General features: G+C 41.2%; 1 protein-coding gene across 1 annotated transcript in view; it reads left to right on the top strand.

The window, feature by feature from the left end:
* The first annotated feature begins 4771 nt into the window (after positions 1-4771).
* ldlrad2 (low density lipoprotein receptor class A domain containing 2) overlaps positions 4772-25171 on the top strand; it is a 30271-nt gene continuing 9871 nt past the window's right edge. The window contains exons 1-4 of the mRNA XM_034221769.1: positions 4772-4921; positions 8071-8556; positions 16440-16589; positions 16779-16919. Of these exons, the coding sequence (XP_034077660.1) occupies positions 4822-4921; positions 8071-8556; positions 16440-16589; positions 16779-16919 (877 nt within the window). The 5' untranslated portion in view covers positions 4772-4821. The remainder of the gene's footprint in view (positions 4922-8070; positions 8557-16439; positions 16590-16778; positions 16920-25171) is intronic.

The raw sequence follows: 25171 nt of genomic DNA, 5'->3' as shown, positions 1-25171 counted from the left end.
TTCATTGAGTGTTTCACACAAACAAATGTGTTACTTCACAGTTTTACGACACATTTATTTCTTTTTGACTTGCAAAATGATCTTTTAAATTGACAAACATCATATGTGTAATTCGTGGCACAACTCAAACGGGATCGAAAGATAATCTTTCTCTCTCCATTGACTTCAATACATAATTTTTTCGAAATAAGGTCCCATGGAGGTCCCCCGAAAGGGGAGGGACTTCGCCACTCTATACTAGATAAGTGTGCACACTCATTATATACACTACACATTTTTCTTGGATTTGTTAACACTATAGTCCCTAATATATTTGTAGAAAGGCAGGAAATGGAATTAAATTGAGAAAATGTTTCATTGCGGAGGACCCCCTGTTTTGTGTCCCCCCCCACTTCTCAAACCAAAGTTACACCCTTGTGTGCACATACATTATATATGTCGAAGCACTCTGGGCCACAATATGCTTATGAACACTATTATATGTAAGGATTTTAAGGTAGTCATTGCTTAATTACTTATTACTCATTTTAGCCACCTTTTAGAATAGAATAGAATATCTTTATTGTCATCACACATCAGTGTAACGAAATTCAGTTCAATCAGGAGAGACGTTGATGTATGAAATACATATTTATTACCGGGACACATAATATGAATGTAATAATGATTGCCAGAATTATAACAGGTGAATGGAATGGTGTTTGGCGATTAGGCCCCAGTTAGCAGGATAATCATTCAGGAGGGGGAAGAACCGCTCCGATGAAACCCCCCGGGGTCTAGACACTGGTGGTGGTGATAAGTAGGTGGGACTGGTCTGAAGGGAGAAGGTTTAGCTTGGCCCTGTTGGAGACGGGAGGCGAAAGGGGTGGAGGAGGGTTGCGTATTGTCACCTTGTTCCGATTAACCCAGCTTCCCAAATGTCTTTCTTTTTGGTGTCTATATACGCCGGGATCCGGAGTCATGGATGATCCTGCGGTCCTGTGTCCTGCATTGCGAGCCCTGGATCTTGAGTCGTGGCTGTGGTCCTGGATCATAAGTCCTGGATGGATATCCTCGTGGATTCATCTTCCTATTATACACACATGCATTTCCAAACATTTGGACTACCTATGTTGTAAATGTATTATCTTTTCAATTTACACACGGCATCTATTGCACGTCTGTCCGTCCTGGGAGAGGGATCCCTCCTCTGTTGCTCTCCCTGAGGTTTCTCCCATTTTTCCCTTTAAACTGCGGGTTTTCTCTGGAAGTTTTTCCTTGTACGATGTGAGGGTCTAAGGACAGAGGGTCTAAGGACAGAGGGTGTCGTATTGTCATACTGATATTCTGTACAAACTGTGAAGACCACTGAGACAAATGTAACATTTGTGATATTGGGCTATATAAATAAACATTGATTGATCGATTGATTGAAATGACAGCTGACAAGAGGGAAGAGCAGATTTAAAGGGATTAGCGGGTGCAACGATATAGGCTTGTGAGAATGGAGAGAGGAGTGATTGGTTAGCTGGGGAGTGACACCCCGATCACTTAATGAGGGAGAAGAGAGTATTGAAATGACATGTAATATGAATGAAGAGCTTGGTCTTCCTGATTGAACTTGCGCTGAGCTTTCATTTGGCATCTCTCACTGCAGTACATAAATAAGAACACATCCATAAAGGCAGTGATAAAGCAGAGATAGTAGCAATAATCAGGGTCATCACTTAAATGCACTTTATCAGAATGTTAAAATACATTTTTAAAGATTATTTAATAAAGAAAAGCTACAATGTTTAAATATAAATAGTTACTAAAAATATCAGTTTGATACTTAATAAATATACCACATAAATAACATATGGTATTTTTGGCTGCAGTCTTTGATGGGAGGTAGTGTGTTTGTATGTGTGCATGTTCAAAGTTATAGTGAGTTTAGTGGTTGGACAGGGATGGGAGTGATGGAGGCCACAGCTCTGGGAAAGAAGCTGTTCTTCAGTCTGTTGGTGCATGATTGTATTGACCTGAACCGTCTGCCGGACGGCAGCGGTTCGAACAGTGAGTGGCCGGGGTGTGTGATGTCTCTGATGATACTTTTAGTTAATTAAGCCATTGTAATATGGATACTCATTTTTTGTTGTTGTTTCAAATGTTTGTTATGTTGACCCATCACTCGTACCTGTTTTGTTTAATTTTATTTCTCAATAATCAAAGTCCTAAAATGTGAATTTGGGACTCACATAAAAAGTAATAATTATTTAGAACCTAAAGTTAAGCTTTGAGGCATTCAGGTAAGCTACTCTTTGTTCCTCTGAACGTTCTATTATTCCTGACCTTTCAGAAGCAGAAATCGTTCTGCAGGAAAGTGACTCTGCTGATTGAATATGTGAGGGGGGGGGGGGGGGGGGGGGGGGTGACACAGCTAATGTCTGTGGTGTTAGAAACGAGACTTCTCAAACCAACACATTGTTGGTTTCATCAGCTTTTCTGATTATTGAAGAAGTAAAAACAACAACATCGGTCTCTTTTAAATGCAAAAAATCTAATATCAAACTACTACTATTCAGAATATTATCTAACACTGGTACTTGATGGTTTTTGCTGCTGTGTTATAGACACTTGGGACACAAAGTAATAATTTTTAAAAATAATAATAATAGTAATCACGTTTTACAAAGCCAGCTTTGTAAAACCTACACAGAATATCCTGGGATCAAACAGTATTGTAAAGTTTAAAATATAATCTATCCACCAGTTAAACTTTCATGACACTGAGGACAACAGAATTGTACTTGTATGCCTCTGTAAATGCCCGTATAACTTACTTCATATTGATCTGATGTGCCTGTGGGTCGTTCCTTCATAAAGAGCAAAACAAATGTATCTTTTAATGTTAAGAACGTCAAGAAATCCCTATAAAAACAATATGTACCAGGTTTATCCATGCATGTGTTATGGTTTCACACTCTCCACCAGGGGCGGACTGACCATTGGGAATACCGGGAGTTTTCCCGGTGGGCCGGTGCTGTGCGTGGGCCGGAGGGCAGGTCGGATTTTTTTGCCTAAATCCTACCGGCCCACATTTGTGTTTTCCGGCCACTCCCTGGGAGTGGGGTGTAGGGGGGCGCTGGCTGACGCTGGCTGGCGCTGGCTGGCGCTGGCTGGCGCTGGATGGCGCTGGCTGGCGCTGGCTGGCGCTGGCTGACGCTGGCTGGCGCTGGCTGACGCTGGCTGGCGCTGGCTGACGCTGGCTGGCGCTGGCTGGCGCTGGCTGGCGCTGGCTGACGCTGGCTGGCGCTGGATGGCGCTGGATGGCGCTGGCTGACGCTGGCTGGCGCTGGATGGCGCTGGCTGGCGCTGGCTGGCGCTGGATGGCGCTGGATGGCGCTGGCTGGCGCTGGCTGGCGCTGGCTGGCGCTGGCTGGCGCTGGCTGGCGCTGGCTGGCGCTGGCCCGTTTTGATAGGCTACCTATGTTCTATCTATCAGATAGTTTCACTTTCACATATCAGTGATATCACAATACCCACCACCCCCCCCTTTCCCTTCCATCAGCAGTGTTGCCAGATGGGCGGTTTTCCAGCCCAATTGGGCTGGTTTGGGTTGCATTGGGCTGGTAAAATTGGGCTGGTGGACAGAATTTGGGCCGGCCGGCCGGCCGATACATGCCGCGCATTAAGTGGGTCTGTCTGTCAATTAATCCGCGGGCCACTTTGTCCCCCCAGTCCGCCCCTGCTCATGTCAATACTAACATGTTCAAACTGCTGAGGCCCCTGTTCATAGCAATGTGGGACATGTTACTGCATGTAAGGAGGGGCAATGATAAACTATACTTATTATAATAACAAATCCAATTGATAAAGTATATCAAAATTAAAAAAAAATTGTAATAACTGCATTGTGAATATTTTGAACAATAAACCACTCTTGTTGCAAGGGACCTGCGGGTTAAGGAATATGTTTTGCTTGTACATTTGGTCCATACTAAATGTAAAACAATCATCAAAACATGTTAGCCAGAGAAATTGTTGTTCGGTGCCTTGCTCAAGGGCACCACGGCAGGGCAGGAGGTGAACTGGGACCCCTCCAGGTAGCAGTCCACGACACTCCATATGGTCGGGGACTTGAACCAGCGACCCTACGGCTCACAGTCCAAGCCCTACTGACTGAGCCACTGCCGGACATGTGACTGGTATTGTAATCATTATTGGCTATACGACTACAATATTCTGTGAAAACATGAAATGTGAAATGATGGGATGGAAAAGCAGTGACAGCATGGAAACAGACCTTTATACAAATGACCATGACATGTAGCAACACCACCCCCCTGGCCCATAGTGTAATATGAAGGTAATACAAATCAGTGTTATGTTCGGATGGGATTTTAAAACATGTTGCATCACTGTGATGAAGTACCTTATATTCTAAATATGCCAAAGACACCTCGTTAAAACCCTTACTTAGTGGGAGCAACATTAAATGGATAAACACAACTTCGTTTTTTATGTAAAGTAACATGAGTTTGAGTAAACAGTTTGGAGTCTTATATGTTTTACTATCCTCAGTGTTATCATTCAACATGTGTAGTAACTGTACTCATGTTCTTATTATGTTAACTTGATGTTGATATGGTGAGCTGCAGCTGAGTGGACGACATGTGGAAGTTTACATCAGGAGGGAAACCTTTGTCCACGAGCTGGCTTAAAGCCTATTGGTTCGGTGTTGTCATGGAGACAACGGGCCGAGGGGAGGTTCAACTGGAATAAAGGCCAACGAGTGTTTATGATGGCTCACAGCGAGATGTTCCACTGTGTCCCGCAGTGACCGCGGATGAGGAGTGGATGTGCGCGCGGCCCCTGAGGATGGAGGTGGAGGTGGAGAGCTGCTGGCTGCTGCTGCTGCTCTGCTGCATGGCGCTCCACAGCGAGGCCATCGAGACGGGTAAGCCTAGAGACCCTCACGTCTGATCGTGTTTAAGTGACGCACTTCTCATGGGCACGATGACTTGAGGTCCGTGCGTAACGACCTGATGGCGCTCAGCGTGGAGAAGAGCTGTTGTTATAGTAGCCTATACTTGTATAATAATAGTGGCTGTAGTGAAAGTTTGCGTTCTTCTGTTTCTTTAGCAAAAGTTTAAAAAGGGAAAAGTTAGTGAATGTTGTTACATTTGAAAATGTAGATATTCCTATAGCCCACTGAAATATTATAGCACCCACCCACATATAGTAGGCTATATGCTCGTAAACGTATAGGCTATGCATAGTAAGCTATACATCAAATGCGTGTTCCCAGATAAGGTTAAGGTTCGTTTATTTATATAGCACATTTAAGACACAAAGGCAATTTAAACTGCTTTACGACAATAACACATAACAATTAAAAAATAAAATGAATTGAACAAAAAGACAATTCATAAAAGAGACAACAATGAGTTAAAAAGAGACATTGTTAATACCATAATGCTGCAAGGAATGTTGAAGTGCAATGTTACAAAATAGTTCAAAGACCTCTGGAGAAGCAGCATTAAAGAGCAGGTTTTCAGCATAACAACTCAACTAATGCCGTTTCATGCCATACATCCGACTACGCTTCTTTTTCTGATGACGATGTTTTCATGACAGGTGAGTTCTGACCTCTTTGCAATCCGAGTCACATTATTGTTTTGGTATAGTTCAGTTTAAATGCAGATTTAGAAGTTTTCCCAGCAATAGAACTCCAACAACAATAGACTCCTGAAACGTTTCTGATTAGTGGTACATAATCTGAAACATGCAGGACCATAAGGTCCTTTACTAACCATGTTTTTATTCATTTGTTTGATTTAAAAAAATCAATCCTCATTATATTATATATATTATGTCATTATATTATGTTACTCTGGCTAGGACGAAAGGATGTTGAAGTTATAAGTGATATGATTTATGAGTACGTTGTACACCAATAGAGATAATAGACATGTGTCATCCATCACAGAATTCCACTTGTGTTTATAGAGGTAGTTCACACACAGACAATATTGCAAATCAGTGAGCAGTGTTATGTTCAGATGGGATTTTAAACATGTTGCATCACTGTGATGAAGTCTCTTATTTTCTAAATATGCCAAAGACAAATCGGTAAAGCCCTTTCTTAACGGAAGCGTCATTAAGAATAGGTGCCAGGTGTCACAGATTAACAGAGAGCACCACAGAGATCATAGCACAAATATTACTGTCTTTTCCCCTGACAATATTGATATAAAATTGCATATGATATGATAACAGATTTGTTTTCAGACCAGTTTATCTTGTTGTCACTGTACAGTCTATAAACTAAGCTTGGAGTACAAAAGGACTAAAGGAGTTTCAGTGTAAAGGGACATAATGGAATCTATGTTGAGTTGAGTTAGAATAGCACATGGATGGACAGTGAGCTGCTGCTGCTGCCCTTCTCCTCACAATGCAGGCTCAGACACATTTCTCACTGCGGCGTGTCACCCAGATCCTGACCCTAACCCGCCTCTGATCCGCTCCCTGGAATGGACTCCGTTTACAATGATTTTAAACAGGTTGAATTTTCAGCCTGCAAAAATCTTTACTGGGGACTTGGTGTCCTCCGCCGTGCACACTGTTGCTTCAGAGGTTGTATTTACTTGTGCGGTGCAGAGGGGATTAGCTCTTTCCCACCAACAGGGGCTCCAGGGCTCCGGGACATTCCTGGAGGTCAGTGCAGGAGGATCTAGCTGTCTCCCAGGGAAACGGAGCCAATAAACTCCAGGGGTGGTCGTAAATGTTCCCATTATTTGGCCTGCGGCCCAGATGCAGGGGGCGGAGGGTGGCTGGGCGGGTGGGGGCTGCTGGACCTGCCCCCCCATCTGTCCTGGTCCTGCCTGTGGATGAGCAGTGAGCTGCTTCAAAAACCATCAGCAGGTTTACACTGAAGTGTGTGAATCTGTACATCAGTCAGTGTGTGGAAGACCTGCACAGTGTTTCCCTGTTGAGCCACAATGGTAACAATATGATCATTATAAAGAGACATCCCTTTGGAACACATTTCCTGATGAACCCTAATGTCTTCAGATAAACTTTAGAAATCATTTACACCAAAAATCAGGGGATCTGTGAATGGCCAGCAGAGGTGAGAGGAGTTCTCATATATTGTACTTGATTAAAAGTAGAAGTACTCAGATCTTGTAATTGAGTAAAAGTAGAAGTACTCAGATCTTGTACTTGAGTAAAAGTAGAAGTACCAGAGTGTAGGAATACTCTGTTACAGTAAAAGTCCTGCATTCAAAATGTTACTCAGTAAAAGTAGAAAAGCAGCATCTAAATATAGTGAAAGTAGCGACAGTAAAAGTAGTCATTGTGTAGATTGGTCCATTTCAGAATAATATATATGATATGTTTTATAATGATTGATCATGAAAGTGTTCTCAAAGCTGGTAAAGGTGCAGCTAGTTTGAATGACTTTGTATACTGCAGGGTAGCTTGTGGATTTACTCCAGGTGGAACTAAAGTCTGATTTAACACTTGATTATATTTCATATCATTCATCTACATCTGTAAAGTAACTACAGGTATTAAATACATGTAGTGGAGTGAAAGTACACCATTAACCTCTTTAAGTACAAAGTAGCACAACATTTAAATACTGAAGTCAAGTACAAGTCCCTCTAAATTGTAGTTGAGTATAGCACAGGCCAAATCTGTTTTAATGTTCTTTTAGTCATACCATTCATTTGACGCAGACTTGAACAAAACTTTAACATGTATCATCCATAGACTGATCATATCATATTATTCTAATATGAGAATTATAATAATAAGAGACAAATTATATGGTTAGGGCTAGTAGTTAGGGCTAGTACTATATGTTTCAGTGTCATCTTGAATCATCAAACACTGTTTTTGTTGTCATTTCAAAATTGTCTTATTACAGGAAAACAGTTTTTTTTATATTGCCAATAATTAGAATTCAAAAGACAGTACCCTTTGTGATCAGAAGATGTTTTGTTGATAACTTTTAAAGAGAGTCAGATTATTTTCTTACAGGGTGCTCCATGTAAGAGCTTGTGTCTCCGGACTGTGTCTCATGTCTTTTTCTCTCGTCAGTGAACGTGGTGGACTTCTGTGGTCAGAACATCCGCGGTGACGGCATGATCGTCAACTCGCACCAGGAGTCCAAGAAGTACTACTTTGTTACCATGGGGACGGACTGCCACCTCACCATGCAGGCCAGCTCGCCCAAAGACAAGGTCCAGTTCCACTTCCGCTTCTTCCTGGTCTACAGTTTGCTACGAGTGGCCCCCCTGAGCCCAGCCCCTCTCTTTCCAGAGTCCCCTCGTGGCTCCGCCCCTTTCAACCCCAGACTGGAGCCCACCTCCGGGGAGAGTCTGGGGGACCCGTGTCATGCGGGCTCATACGTTCAGTTCTACGATGGACGTGATAGGAGGTCGCCTCCTCTCGGGCCTCCTCTCTGTGGAAAGAGCCCCCCCCGGCCAGTGCTCTCCACAGGAAACTACCTGACCCTGAGGCTGGTGACCCGCGGGACTCAGCCCAGAGTGGACTTCGTGGGGGACTTCACCTCCTTCAGACTGGGTAACAGAGACACATGTGTCCATGTATTCTACAGATGCTGTCTTTACTTAGCATCAGTATTGTTGATGGGTTCGCCTGCACACATGTCCCCTACTGAGTCCATCTCGTCACACTAAGATCCTTCTTGTTTGTTTGAAAATGGAAATAACTAATGTCTGTCTTCCTATAAAACAGTTTGACTTGAGTTCAGCAGAGATAGAAGAAGTACTGAGACCTTGTACTTGAGTAAAAACATTTTACTCAAAAGTAAAAACATTTTACTCAAGTAAAAACATTTTACTCAAGTAACAGTAGAAAAGTATTAGCATCGAAATATAGTTAAAGTAGAAAAAGTACAAGTAGTCTTTGTGCAGATTGGTCCATTTCAGAATAATATATATGATATGTTTTATACAACCCGGTATCTCGGCAAGACGTGAAGATGTCACGATTTCGTCCCTTCAAACTTGACAGTTACACGGTATTGTTAACCCATGTTAACCAGTGGAGAAATAACCGGAAATGCCAAGCAAATGCTACCCCGACGGTCGGTTGTTATTGTCAATATTAATATAATAATGATTTATTTTTTAATAGTCACACTCGATTACGCCGATTTTCTTGTTGCCCCAGCTGGTCGACACCTCTTTTAGCAGAAACAAAGGCTACATTAATGTATTAAATCGATGTTAATTCATGCGTGTGGATGTGGAATTAACGGACGTGACGTTGTGCGATTGCGTTGCCAGGCAACAGCTTCGGTTCATGTTAATTTACAAACTCTTCAACTAGAACCGTAGTTATATTTAAAAACATTTTAGAAAGCCTGACGAAATACTTTAATGTAAATTAAAATGTAAATGTGAAGAAATGTGTGTATAACTAAATACATCCGTCATAAAAAATACCAGAAACAGACGTAGGCAAGGTCGTCAGCTCGGTGATTGGATGGTTTAGCCGCAATGCATGCTGGGAAATGGTGTTTATGCGATGTGAAATCCGAAAACATTTTTTTTTAAATAAAATAATACTCCGAGTGTGCTTGCTTTTCTCTTTGGAAGTCATCACATAACGGCTTTGTAATACACGGTTCGGCTGCATTAAATATTACATTTTTGCCGTAGTTCTTTATTTATAGAGCCCTGATGAGAAGACTTCTAGACAAACAGGAAGAAATGCCGCCAAAACTGAATATGTGACATGGATCATAAACATATAAACAATTAAACAACATCTTCAATTTCTCTTCACACAATACGACTCCTTGCAGTATCAACATTAATTCGGCTGACTTTTATATTTGATCCAATTGGTAGATAGGCTGTATTTACACCATAACGGTGCACAGCTGATAGAAAAGGACTTGTAGTTTTTAAAGATATTACTGATTTTCTTTGAATATAAGAATGTATATACTGAGTTGAGAGAATAGTCAGGGGTTTTGGGTGATCGGAGACACGTCTATGGAATCACAATTTCAATAGCTTACCATTAAATGACGGATATACCTTTCTGTCTGTGATGTTTTACAAATCAGATATTAATGTGTAGAAGTAAAACATGAGAAATAGTATAGCAATATCCTGTAAAATTATGTAAAAACATGAATAAAACTACACATCTTCAGATGTTATACATACATAAGTGTCCTACACTAATAATACAAAGTTATTATTAGTATGCTGTGTGTACCTTGTGTGCACCGCCTAGTGGTTAAAGCACGTTATTGAATTATTTTTGTTGAATAATGTTATTTGATGAAAATAATATTAAGAGTACATACTTTCATAGGGGGAAAGTAGAAGGTCAATGATAGAAACATAGAATATAAAAAATCAAGAAGATACTGTAAGTGATCTCTATAATAATACAGTTTAGTGCAAGATGTGCAAAGATATTAATATGAGGATGTGCAAAACAGACAAACTAATTAACCTTTATTAACACATTAAATAATACTTTAGATTAAGGTCTTCTTTTAAATAAGAAAAAACCTTTGGGGGTATCTACAGATAAATATTAAGCCTGACAAAGTACTTAACGTCTAATATATTGCTTTCCTGCAATGTTAACTATGTTGAAGCACTTATTTTAACTGATATTATACATATGAATTATACTCTTATGTATGTAGATAGTATAAGAAATGTGCAGAATACGACAGTTTAATGGTGGAGGTATACACACATATTGATAGATGTCTTGTAATGCGCTGTTGAGGAACCTGTGACCCAAGTGTTTCATTCATGTGTGTGTGTATATGATATGTCAATAAACCTTTGAAAATCTTGAAATCTTGAAAGGGATGTGCAAAATAGTCATTATATACAGTCTTTAATTAACTATTAGTAGAGAATAACGAGTAATGAATATACTTTATAGGGATCCTATTAATATCTAATAATAAGAATAATAAAATTCAATAACGTGCTTTAACCACTAGGTGTCCCTTTCTATCAGCTGTGCACCGTTATGGTGTAAATACAGCCTATCTCAATTGGATCAAATTTAAAAGTCAGCCGAATTAGTGTTGATACTGTAAGGACGTATTGTCGTAAGTGTGTCTAGAAGTCTTCTCAGCAGGGCTCTATAAATAGAGAACTACGGCAGATATGTAATATTTAATGCAGCCGAACCGTGTATTACAATGCAGTTATGTGATGACTTTCAAAGAGAAAAGCAAGCACACTCGGAATAAAGTATTATTTAAAAAAAAATGTTTTCGGATTTTACATCGCATAAACACCATTTCCCAACGTGCATTGCGGCTAAACCATCAAATCACCGAGCTAAGGATCTTGCCTACGTCTGTTTCCGGTATTTTTTATGACGGATGTATTTAGTTATACACACATTCCTTCACATTTACATTTAAATTTGCATTAAAGTATTTCGTGAGGCCTTCTAACATGTTTTTAAATATAACTACGGTTCTAGTTGAAGAGTTTGTAAATGAACATGAACCGAAGCTGTTGCCTGGCAACGCAATCGCACAACGTCACGTCCGTTAATTCCACATCCACACCATAGACTATAGCAGGGGTGCCCAACCAGTCGATCGTGATCGACCGGTCGATCGCGGGGAGATTCCCAGTCGATCGCGAGATGTGTCTAAAAATAGAACAACAACATTCTGTTGTATCGTTAATGTCCTGTAACATAATCTTCCTGTCCAGAATAATGCACATGAACGCATCAAAGCTTTGTGATTGGCCGGCGAGACCCCATGTGTCGGGGCGTGGCTGGTGGGCATTGGGCAGTATTTCGCTGATGTTGTCCGTGTCAACAGGAGTGACAGTCCGCACACACACAAGACCGCAATTATGGCAGAAGCAAAAAAGCCCAAAATATATAATTTTCACTCCGAGTGGGAGGATGATTATTTTTGTATCTATTCCAATTCAAAGTCCATCTGTCTCTCATCTGCAATGCGAGCATGGCTTTATCGAAGAAGGGTAATTTAGGAGCGGCATTTCAAAACAGTGCACAAACGCTACGAGACGGAATTCCCTCCTAATTCTGCCCTACGCTCCCAAAAGGGGAGGGGCCTGAAAGGACAGCAGGGGAGGGACCTGAAAGGACAGCAGTCCATTTTCACCAGGCCCAACAACAAGAGCAAGGCTGCTACCAGAGCATCTTATCGTGTCAGTCATGTTCTTGCGAAACACATGAAGTCTTTCAAAGACGGCGAAGTTGTGAAAGAAGCTTTCCTGGAGGCTGCCGACGCGGTTTTGGGGGACAGTAAACATAACAGTAGCATTTCAACAGGTTTTTGATATAATAAAAACTCAAGTTGGATACCGTTATTAATCAGCTGTAAGTTTTAGTTTGTTTGAACTTATTCATTATAATTATTGTACAAAATGGTATAAGAATGCAAACATTCAGATCTGTTCTGTTTAAATTGATTATAGTCTATCAGTTCAGAAACTAGTGTTGCTTGCATCCTATTTTAAAGGCATTTATTTTTATACTCTACTAAAATGCAACAAAAAAAGGGTTTGATTCTATTAATTTTGTCTTTTTTATTGCACTGTTGCAGCAGATTACTGTGTAGCTTCAGATCTGAGTTGTCTTATTAGTAAGCCTCATTTATACTTTTGTAGCAACACTATTTTTATATAATGGCAAAGAAAGGGTTCAGAGTATTTTCTTGTTTTCCTGTGTCATATGTGGCAGCACGGTTCAATGTTTCTTAAACATTACCCACTGTAGTGACGTGTGAATAAACTCCAACTCCGTATCAACAACACTGTTGTGTAACTTCAGTTAAATACTTGTATGTGTGTAGATTAGAAAGAGGTAAGATAAAGGATCTGCAGTATTTTATGAAGTATTCATCGTACAAAGGTCAGTTTTATACAAGTAGAAGTGTGTATTTACCTGGTAGTAATGGCTACGCCTCTCTATTTGGACTGGTAGATCTCGGCAGACTGGCAACTTTAAAAGTAGCTCTCGGTTCAAAAAAGGTTGGGCACCCCTGGACTATAGGCTTGCTTGAGACGCGTTGCGGCTCGCCTCGAAAGTAGACGAGAATAGCCGATCGCAGCCGGGGGAGGTCTCAAAAAGCTCGCCTGAAGTCGGACAGCTCGGAGTCGGCTTCTTCTTCTCGGATTGCAAACAACTTTAAGGTGCATACCGCCACCTCCGGAGTCGGCTTGACTCGGTTTGCATTTATAAAGAATGCACACATGTGTTTAATCGTTAATGTCAGATATGTAGGCTACTAAATAAATACATTAGTTCCTGCTCAAGATTAGATTCAACTTTATTGTTATTGCACATATTACATGTAGCCTACTGAGACAACAAAATGCAGTTTAGCTTCTAACCAGGTGTGCAATAAGCAGTGAAGTGAAAAGTAATGTACACAATCTACAGAATAAAATATAGAATGAATTGAATGATGAATAAACAGTGAGGGGTATGAATACACTAGATATCAGCCTGTGAGCAGTATGAACAGTGTGTATGAATGTGCTAAGATATATAAAGTATGAAAACGGTAAGCAGTGCAAGTATAGTATAACATATATAGATATTCATTTCATGATGATAAACATTGTGGAACAATTATGAAAAATGTTAATGGAGGGGGCGACGTAAAACTGACACAAAACAACAACAAACTTTTGCCGAGCCAATTAGAGAGTTTCATCAGCAGCACGTGGAAAAAACCACCAATGAGCGCTCTGCTCGAGATACCAGCGAGTCGTTTCCCATCAAACATTTCGCTTCCGCAGCCCGTGGAGAGGAACTGCGCCGCCTCGCCGCGCCTCGCTCTCAAGGCTGCGGGCGTCTTTGTCCCGCGAGATTTCAACGTCTCATGTAGGCGAGCCTCCAGAGCAAGTCGGACAAAATGACTAACCATCATGCAACGCACTAGCAAGACGTTGATCGAAATTGCGCAGGTCTCGCTTGTCTCAAACAAGCCTTATATCAGTGACCACCAACTGGCGGCCCGCGAGCCACATCCGGCCCGCCAGACATTCTCATCCGGCCCGCACGACGGGGGTGACTGTGGCGCTGGCGGAGCAGTAACCACTGTGTGCAGTACCGGAGTCCAACAGAGAGGCAGCAGCTGCGGGACAGTAGACTGCGTACTGCGAAACCTTCCCTGCCTTGAAGAAGAAGTGATCCTTCGTTGTGAAGAGTTGTGTTTTGTGCGCTCCGCACCACAGCAGTAGCCACGCTGCGACAGAGTCCAACAGAGAGGCAGGAGCTGCGGGACAGTAGCCTAGAAGCAGGGTTGGGTTGTAACGGAATACATGTAACGGCGTTACGTAATGAGAATACAAAAATCAAGTAGGCTAACTGTATTCAGCTGGCGTTACATTTGAAAAACGAGTAATCTGATTACAGTTACTTTCGTAAACCTGAAGTGAATACATTTTGGAATACTTTTTGGAATTATTGGTGGAAAAGTTTCCTCACAAAAAGTAATATTCATTTCCGGTAGAACTGTGTGCACATTGCACGGCGCTGCAGCATGTCTGAGCGAGAGAGATATGCTGCAATCAAAGTGAATGGCCTGCTGCTGCTGAATGCATGGGGCAAGTGACTGGAACAAGTTATTATATCGTTTCAGATAATAAATAATAATGATAATTCATTCTATTTAGGGGCGCCTTTCAAAGCACCCAAGGGCACCTTACAATTCATAACATATTCCAAGGAAAGGTTTTAAGACAGTAAAGAATGCAGTCCGGGTGATGTTTTTTATGTGGGGTGCAGATGAGAGGGAGCTGTCCAGAATGACACCAAGATGTTGTGTTTGAGTTCTTGATAAGCCATTAAAACAATAAAACAAGTGTCTCCTGTTCACCAAAACTGTATTCTGATTACTTTCAGAGCATGTATTCAGTAACTGATTACATTTACAAAGTAACCCTGCCTAGACGGATTAACGGATTAACATCGATTTAATACATTAATGTAGCCTTTGTTTCTGCTCAAAGAGGTGTCGACCAGCTGGTGCAACAAGAAAATCGGCGTAATCGAGTGTGACTATTACAAAATAAATCATTATTATATTAATATTGACAATAACAACCGACCGTCGGGGTAGCATTTGCTTGGCATTTCCGGGTATTTCTCCACTGGTTAACATGGGTTAACAATACTGTGTAACTGTCACGTTTGAGGGGACGAAATCGTGAGTTTAAAGCGATCAAGTCATATTACAGGATAGAGGAAATAGAGAACAACTGCCGTTGCAGGAAAGACGGCCGGCAAAATCACAGACTGTGTGAACGTGAACATGAATAGAATATCACCTCCATCTTCAGAGCAATCTGACTATTATAACATTAGCGTTAAGAAAGCTTACTGAAATATCTGCCACAACATAAGTAACCGGATCAGAGTCACATTAAGTACAGTCCGCGGCATATCACATCATAATGTATCATATATCTCCTTATCTGAGTCAGCTGAGCCGTATCTGGCCGTGCAACACTCACAGTGTCACATACTGTATGCAGAAGTATTATTTAAAGCAACACATTAAGTTGACGAAACACTCGAGTCAAATGTAATGAAAGTCAGATGGTGTCTTAGACGGGGCAGTGATATCATAAACCTGTTAATGTACGCATTCAAACACTTGTTCTGTTACCAGCTGTATTCACCTTGCAGGTGCAGCTCTGTGGCTTTGATCCTGGATCAAGTGTTTAAGTCATGGATGTTTAAAGTTTAACTTCTTCATATGTCTAATATTATAGTTGACTTTTCATTCAGGAAGTATGACGTTGCGCTGTCAGTACGCTTCTCCATGTTTGTGATTGGTCAAATGTTGCTAACCCCGCCCCTTTCATGTGAACGCGCACATAACTACATAGGGCAAAGCTGGCTTGACTTAACGAGTTGATAACCAGCGTCGTAGAACCGTTTAGCGAGAGCGCGTTTGTTTTGGATTAGGTAAGCCGGGTAACTCAAACATATCCAGGTTATGTTGAACCGGCTTCGTCGTACAGGCCTCTGGTGGAACTTAAGTCTGATACACCACTGAAACTCAGTACGCCATGAAAACATACTTGGAGGTTCTTTATCTGGACGAACCTTGCCCCAGAGCATGTTACATTAATGCTGCCTGATAGTACAGCTGTATGTTCACAGTAGCATTTAGTACACAAAACACATCTGCACTGGACTAGTAACAAACCTTCTAGTGCTTGAAGCTCTTAAATATGTATAGACTATTGGTAAATAGCTACCGTGGATGCAAACAAATGCTGGTGGTAAAGCATTTATCATGTTTGTTAGCCCTCAAGAACAACAGTTTTTGTTTACCTATAAGCAGCCATAATTCATTTTCCTTTAAATTGAAATCTAAGAGACTCTTTAAACTTTGATTGCAGCACTAACGTTTTTAAGCTAACACGGATCCTTCGTCTTTTGTCCAGGTTTTAACCAATCAGAGTGCAGCAATGAGCCCTATTTCACCTGCAGAAATGGGAAGTGTATCCCTCTCAGTCTGGTGTGTGATGAAAAAGGCATTGACAACTGTGGGGATGGAAGTGACCTGGAGGAGAACCTGACTACGGGCTGCAAAGGTCAGTGGAATGATGATATGAGATTTGTGATGCTGATATTTATAAATAAAAAAATACTCCTTGATTTTCTTATATTTCCACGCTGAAAATATTATGAATGCTTCAGGACTAAGGTTTGAAAACTAGTTTTAGGGGTGTTGTTACAGTTCCACAACATTTAAATGTTGACCCAAATATGTCCGTCATCAGCAGGTCAGCTTTTACCTCCTGAACCTCCACCGCCAATAGCCACCCCCCACCCACCGTTTGTGAAGCCCCCCACAGCGCCGGTTCCTACACGCATCAACTGTGGAGTGCCTGACAGCGCTCCCAGCCATGAGTCTGTAACCGGTGAGTAACTATTGTCATATTGTTATTCATTCCACTAGTACAGTGCTTCTCAAAGTGTGATCCGCGGAGCACTGGTGGTCCGTGAGTATATTGGTAAAATTTCACATTTGAAATAAATAAATTTATTTAAGTTTTTCACACTCTCGCGGGAATATCTCCGCAATGGAACAAGCTTAAGTTTCACTTTCGATTGCATGATATAGCCCAGATAAACACCTTCATCACACATGTTGCCACTTGTTTGTACCATCTTCAGGCGATTTGTAAAAAACGATGTGTTTTTGGATATAAATGTGGAGTTAGTTGGTCCGCGAGTGTTTTTTTATTGGTTAAGTGGTCCTTGGTATGAAAAAGTTTGAGAAACACTGCACTAGTAGAACCCCTGTGTGATCAGAGGTGGGAGAAGTACTCAGAACTTGGACTAAAGTAAAAGTACAAGTGCCAGAGTGTAGGAATACTGTGTTACAGTAAATGTCCTGCAATGAAAATGTTACTCAAGTAAAAGTAAAAAAGTATTGGCATCAAAATATATTTAAAGTACCAAAAGTATTGTGTAGATTGGTCCATTTCAGAATAATATATATGATATGTAATGATTGATCATGAAAGTGTTCTCAAAGCTGGTAAAGATGCAGCTAGTCTGAATGACTTTGTATACTGCAGGGTAGCTGGTGGATTTACTCCAGGTGGAACTAAAGTCTGATTCAACACTTGATTAGATTTACCATCATTCATCCACATCTGTGAAGTAACTAAAGGTATTAAATACATGTAGTGGAGTAGAAGTACACCATTTACCTCTGAATTGTAATGGGGTAGAAGTACTAAGTAGCATAAAATGGAAATACTCAAGTAAAGTACAAGTACCTCAAAATTGTACTTAAGTACAGTACTTTAGTAAATGTAGTTACTTTACACCACTGTATGTGATGCACTATGCTCATGTCCGGCAGTTTGTGGGTTGGTAAACAAATGAACTAAGTGCCCATTAGGATGCAAAGTGTCCTGATGGCTGGGGATAAAAACTAATGGAGGTGACCATTGAGTTGCTAATTTCCTGTGAAGCCTTGTAAACCAATAAACAGTGATGGATTCTCTGAGCAGAGAGCAGTGCTCCGTCTCTGTTCCAGCAGCAGAGGTGCAAACAGCCCGGGCCAGCCCGCCAGCTTCTGATTACTTTAGGGCCCGGCCAAGTCTGGCCTAAGAAAACCGCTTTTATTTCGTTCTGATTGTGCAGTTGAGTTTTGGAGAAAGGGATTCACATTTGCCTGCTTTGTAAACTGCCAGCTGTTTATTAGCTGAGATGCATGTCAGTGCACTCAGCCCACAGTGAGGCTGGATGATTGTTAACTGAGGTTGAATTACTTTTATTTTCTAATTACTGAAAATGAATTACATGTAAACAGTCAGGGGTCTCCATGCATATGAACATGTATTGTTTATTTACTAGTCTGTAGGCAGTGGTGTAAAGTAACCAGTGTTGGGACTAACAGGCTACAAAGTAACGCGTTACTTGGCAGTAACTAGTACTCTAACACATTACTTTTTCAATTCAGTAACTCAGTTACCGTTACTACATGGTGCGTTACTCCGTTAGTTTTTTTATTTAGTCAACAGCCAGGCGAACAGAGATGAGAACTGTACTTAAGTACTTGAGTAAATGTACTTAGATACTTCCTGTGTCACATGCGGAGACGGGCTGTGGGCGTGTTTGTGTTGTTTACTAACAAGACTGTCATGGCGGCGGAGGAGCTCAAGTCTAGTTTCTCCACCTGGAGATATTCTCACTATTTCACTTTTGTCGACCACAAAGAAAAGAACGTTTTAGTTAAATGTAAGTTGTGTCTTGGCGGGTCAAAGAGCCTAACTACTGCCCAAACCAGTCATTAAAATCTCTTAAAACATCTGCAAAAACAACATGCTGGGACGAAGCTAGTAGCTAAGACCACAGAGACTCAGCCGACGCCACTCCACCTCCACCTAAGCAACAGCGGCTGGATTTTAACCAAGGGACTGCTAGCCAGGGAAAAGTCGATAAAGCCATTGCACGGTATGTTGTAGAACACATGCAGGCTATTGCTACAGTGGAGTCACCCGCTTTCAGGGAGCTAGTTAGCATGATAGCATGTCCGGGCGGCACACGGCATATGGGACGGAAAACTACCTGGAGAAAGAATATACAAAAATGGAAAGCCAGCTAATATCGATGCAATCCAGATTGCATATAATGCATGTCAAGTTGATCAACAGATTGTATTATTCTCCAATGCAATAACAGTACTGAAATGAAGGATATAAGGGCATTAATGGGAGCCCTTTTTTTAAGTAACTAAAAAGTTACTTTTTGCAGTAACGCTTTTTTTTTCTTATGTAGCCTAAGTAATCAGTAAAGTCACTGAGTTACTTTTGAAATGAAGTAACTAGTAATGGTAACTAGTTACTGGTTTTCAGTAACTAGCACAACACTGAAAGTAACTATGTAGATTTACTCAAGTTATTTACAGTACCATTTTGAGGTACTTGTACTTCTACCCCACTATAAATATTGTACTTTTCCTCCACTACATGTATTTAATACCTTTAGTTACTTTACAGATGTGGATGAATGATGTGAAATATAATCAAGTGTTAAATCAGACTTTAGTTCCACCTGGAGTAAATCCACAACCTACCCTGCAGTATACAAAGTCATTCAAACTAGCTGCACCTTTACCAGCTTTGAGAACACTTTCATGATCAATCATTATAAAACATATCATATATATTATTCTGGGTAACACTTTATATTAAGGTACACAAATTAAGCATCAACTACTTGTTTGCGCCTCCCCTGAAGCTCTCTGGCGCCCCCCAGGGAGGTGCGCCTCACACTTTGAAAACCGCTGGCCATTAGTTGAGAGTTTTTCCTCAATAACCCTCTAATTAGTGCTTATTTATTGCAAGTAAGGAAGTTGTTGTACATGAGTTTTGGTCTTAATATGCTCTTCTCAATATGGGCCTAATAAGGCAGTAGTACCACAAGAATAGTAATTCTCCCACAATAACACTTAACAAATATGATCTATTCTTATGTAACAAGACATGAAACTATTAGTGTTAATTGTGTCTAAATAACTCAAAATGTGGTATCTAAGAATATGTGTTGGGTAGGGGTGTAACGGTTCACAAACATTTCGGTTCGGTACGTACCTCGGTTTTTTGGTCACGGTTCGGTTCGGTACGTTTTCGGTACAGCAGAATTTTTTTTCACAGAACAAAACATATATATATATTTTTTATTATTATTAAACTGTGAATAATGTATTCACTCAAATAAATACAAAATATAATAAAATAAACATTAAGGTGCAGCATTTCGATGAACTGAAATCATCTGTATTTGAACTTTACTGTAGGCTACTAGTACTCACAAAACATAAACTATTAGTTTTGGGTTTTTAATTATTATTAAACTGTGAATATTCACTCAAATAAATACAAAATATAATAAAATAAACATTAAGGTGCAGCTTTTCGATGAACTGAAATAATCTGTATTTGAACTGTACTGTACTAGTACCTAAGCAGCCAGTTTGACATTATGACTTGCTTGTCATTGTATTTTCATGTTTTTTTAAAGAAAAATTAACTTGTCCACATTGCTTGCCGAAAGGGCAGATCTGCTGGCACTAACAATGTCTCCTGCTGTGGAGAACACCCTCTCGCTAGGGACAGAGGTAGTAGCAGATACAGCCAGGTAGCGCTTTGCTAACATGGCAACATAAGGATATTTGGCGTTTGTAATAGCTTTGGCTCGGACTGATCTTTTTGCGAGTGGTGGAGGCTTAAATGCTAGCGGGAGTTGGGTTTGCACTTCAGTCTTTTTTCTTTTGGTACCGGTGATATTCACGTTCGGGTGATGCCTTTTCAAGAGTGTGCAAGTTTGATGTATTGCCAGCTGCGTAACCAATTTTAGTTGAACAATGCCGACAAACAGCTTTGGTTCGGTCCACCTGTCTTTGTCCTTCATCCTTGTACGTAACTGCGAAACCAAAATGTTCCCAAACCGGAGACTTCAATGATGCTGGAGGATTTTCGAGCTCAACTTTATCTGCGTTCGCCATTAATTTTCGACAGTTCCTCAAATTACTGACTATATTTGAACGCATCCCTCTGACCAGCTCTCATAGTATGCCTCTCATCCAATGAAATGACTTGCTCGCTCTATGACGCGTTGAACCCAATGTGAGCAAATGACTCTGAATGCTGCGACGCAGCACCTGAGATTACTTCCAAAAAGTTGTTCACGTTCTCAATTTTTTACGTTTAACGTTATATTCGTTCGGTACACTTCGGTACACACCTGTACCGAACCGAAGGGCCCGTACCGAATAATTTCGGTACGGGTACGTGTACCGTTACACCCCTAGTGTTGGGGTATAGACAGTTCAGCTACCAATAGCAAGGTGATATTGACCTGTATGTTTCATATTTGCACATTTACAGTGTAAGGAATCGGATTAGTAACATGTATTGTGTTTATGTGATGACATTTGGAGATGTTTAAACTAAGGTGACCAGATTTTCAAAATTAAAACCGGGGTCATTTTGAGTTTTGCGGTCAATATATCATTAACATATCCAATTTTCTTCACTGTTAAAGAAAAAAGGGGGACAATTCTGGTTTAATGTATTCGAACATTCGAACTGTTGGATACAAACAGAAGGAAGATAGATTCTCTCTGAGTGATTAGATGGGGTGTCCTGCTATCACCCTGAAGTGAAATAAGTCTTTGATACTGGATAATTTGACAGTTTTTTAAATTTATTCTTGTATAAAAACAGAAGGACGATAGCCCATATATGAGATTTCAAAAGTATTTTATTTTGAAACTCTACATCAGATTGTCCAGATTCTCTGTGAGTGACTAGATGGGGTCTCCTGCTATCACCCTGAAGTGAAATAAGTATTTGATTGACTTGAAATGACTCTTTGATTATGGACAGTTTCCATTAAATAATAATCAAAATATAGATGGACAATAGATCTAATTTGAGATTTTAAACAGCATACATTTTAAATTGTGCTTCAGAAAGTAATGTTATTTTAGGAGTGTTGTGAGATGGTGTCAACATCAATTGAAATTAGTCACCCAGTGGAAATGTCAGATATGTCTTCATAACGGTATCCTTACATTTTACATTCACTCAGTTATAATGTGGTAGTTATACGTAATTTGTTTTAAATTATTATTGATCACATTATATAGTACATATGTCTTAATTTAAGCTCCAGTATATATGAATATGTGTGGTGTCTTTTTTAGGTATATTTGTTATTGACCGAGTAAACGCTTTTATTTTGAAGGCAGTTTTTACAGGCCTCTACCGTAATGCATAGGATATTCGCGCACCGCAATACAACGTGCGGGCTGGCTTGACCACAGTCTGTTTACCCAGTGTTTCCTGACATTAAACGTTTTATTTCACGTTGCTATGTGTTTTTAACGTATATTAAAAAACAGGGACATTTCCGGGGACAGTTTCAACCGGGGACAGGCCAATACAAACGGGGACTGTCCCCAGAAAACGGGGACGTCTGGTCACCCTAGTTTAAACCATAGACTGTATATATAAATGGACGTAGTGTCCGTGACGTCACCCATAGAATTCTGCAGAGTTGCCGTGAAGCCCTTAGTAGGCGGAGTCGGCCACTAACGGCTCGACTGACGTCAGAGTCTAATCCCGCCTGCTCCAAATAAGGGCAAAGAGACGGAGCCGAGGCGGGACCTGCTGCCTCCGAACTGGAAGTAAACAGAGCTAGCTCAGGCTAAGAAGCTAAGCTAACATGAAATACATGCATACCAAGTTACAGTTTCTAACACGACTGTTGACAGAGTCACATGTATAGCAATAAACTGGTCATGACGACGAGGTCTTCTTTAGCCTTAACTGGCGTGGTTTATTTTCATATGTGCATTGCACCACTTGACCTGCTCTCCATGAGAGCTAGAGAGAGAGAGATAGAAGGGGAGGGAACAATCCCTTATATCTGATACCTGACGTCAGCTACAATAGCTGCGCCTCCTTACGCCTATAGCGCCCTCTTACTGTGGAACAGTTATAGTGCAGTTACATGCAGACATATTAATACTTATACTTAACACTCCCACTTATGAATGACGTGTATACTGTACAACTTTTCCAAGAAAAATAACAGTTCAAAGCATCAAAAGAACATGGCAGTCAATATTACATAATAGTCAATATTTTACACACCGAATTTTTTTTCAATTTCAGTTTGGAGACAGGCTTGGTCATAGCATCTCGTTCCCATTTCGCCCAGACTGTTTCAGGCCGTAAATGGATTTTTCTAGCTTGCACACTAGCTTCTCTCCTTTCTTCTCGTAACCTTCAGGTTGTTCCATATATATGTCCCTATCAATGGGTGCGTGCAGGTAGGCTGTCTTCACATCCATCTGGTATAAAATCAAGTCTGCCTTCTGCATAACTACCCGTACACTGGTCAGATTAGCTGTAGGGGAGAATGTCTCACCGTAGTCTATTCCTTCCCTCTGACTGTAGCCTTTAGCTACAAACCTGGCCTTGTACCTGTCGTGCCCTTCAATATCCTCCTTGATTGAGTACACCCACTTGCCTCCCACTGTCTGTCTACCCTCGGGTAACTTTGTTAGAGTAAAAGTATGATTGTCCTCCAGAGACCTCATCTCCTCATCCATCGCTCTCTCTCCCATTTTCCCGACTCAGGGGATATCATGGCCTCTTTAAAGGTCTGAGGTACACCACTCACTACTCTGTAGCAGTAATCTATGCTGGTAAGTGTACTGTCATCCTCGTCACTTTCTCTCTGGGCATAGTCTTTCAGATACTTTGGGGGTTTATGTTCCCGGGAGGGATATCTCCCACTGCATGAGGCACGTGACGTCACCCTAGGGTGCTTCTCGCCATCATCCTCCGGTGGCTGTTGACCGTCTGTCTGCATGTCTGTGCTCAGTACACTAGGCTGTGGCGTCTCTCTTTTCTCACACCCTACTCTGGAGTCCAGCTCTGGCTCCTGTGTCTCATTCTCACATGTTGTCTTTGTGACAAACTTTACTAACCTGTGCTTTTGCACTTTCCCCTTACCGGGATAATAGACTAGAAAAGCGGGGCTGCCCTTGTCATGCCCTACAAAAAGTCCTTTCTCACACCTGGACTCGAGTTTTCCTCTGTCCTGTTGGTAAGCATAACACACTGACCCAAACTTGTGCATCCTGGCTAGATCACACCTTTTTCCTGTCAGTGCTGTATATGGGGTGGTGCCCGTGTGCTTGTTAAAACACCGATTTCTGGTGTAAGCTGCTTCTTGGACCGCATAATGCCATAGACTCTTAGGTAAGTTACCGTCTATTAGCTTACACCTAGCCATTTCTAAAAGAGTGCGCCCTTCCCTCTCAGCTATCCCGTTCTGGTGCGGGGAGTAAGGACAGGACGTCTCGTGTCTGATCTTGCTCCTTCTCAGCAGTGACTGAAACTCTCTATTTGTAAACTCTGTTCCGTTGTCGGACCTCAGGCATTTTACGCTGCCATACAGAGCTACATCTGCAAGGAATTTCTCTGTGGCCTGAAGTGCGTCACTCTTTGCTTTGAGAAAGTAAACAAACACTGCCCCTGTATACACATCTGTGAAAGACTGCATATATTTAAAGCCACCTATGGACTCATTATTTACTGGACCGGCTAGATCTGTGTTAACTAGCTCAAGTGGTGTCTTTACTTTTTCTGTGGGACCTCTGTTCCTTGTTTGAGTGAACTTTCCCTTTATACACACATCACATTCTTTGTTAGGTCTATGCTTTTCACCGTTAATGTGCATGCCTACTGTTACCGCCTGCAGCTTCAGTATATCCTCGTAATTACAATGACCCATGATCTCATGCCATGTCTGAATATCATGACTAACATTCCACACATCATTTTCATTACATTCTGTTTGTAGATAATACATTCTCTTGTACACCTCAATGTTACATCTCGTACCGTCAGCCTCCACAAGAACATCGTTACCTTCATTGAAGAACACCTTGGCACCATTTGCAGTAGCAGATTTTACAGAAAATAGTTCTTGGGGGAACGAGGGTATGTAGAGGGCGTTCTTCAACGTCACTGTACACCGGCGCCCCTCACTGTCTATGAGGCATACCTGTGCGTCTCCTCTCCCGTGCGCCAACCCGAAAGTGCGCTTCCCGTCTGCCAGCTCCATGCTGTGTCTC

Source organism: Gymnodraco acuticeps, unplaced genomic scaffold (assembly GCF_902827175.1).
Source record: "Gymnodraco acuticeps unplaced genomic scaffold, fGymAcu1.1, whole genome shotgun sequence".
In the NCBI taxonomy this organism is placed as follows: Eukaryota; Metazoa; Chordata; class Actinopteri; order Perciformes; family Bathydraconidae; genus Gymnodraco; species Gymnodraco acuticeps.
This window is presented reverse-complemented; position numbering and strand designations above follow the sequence as displayed.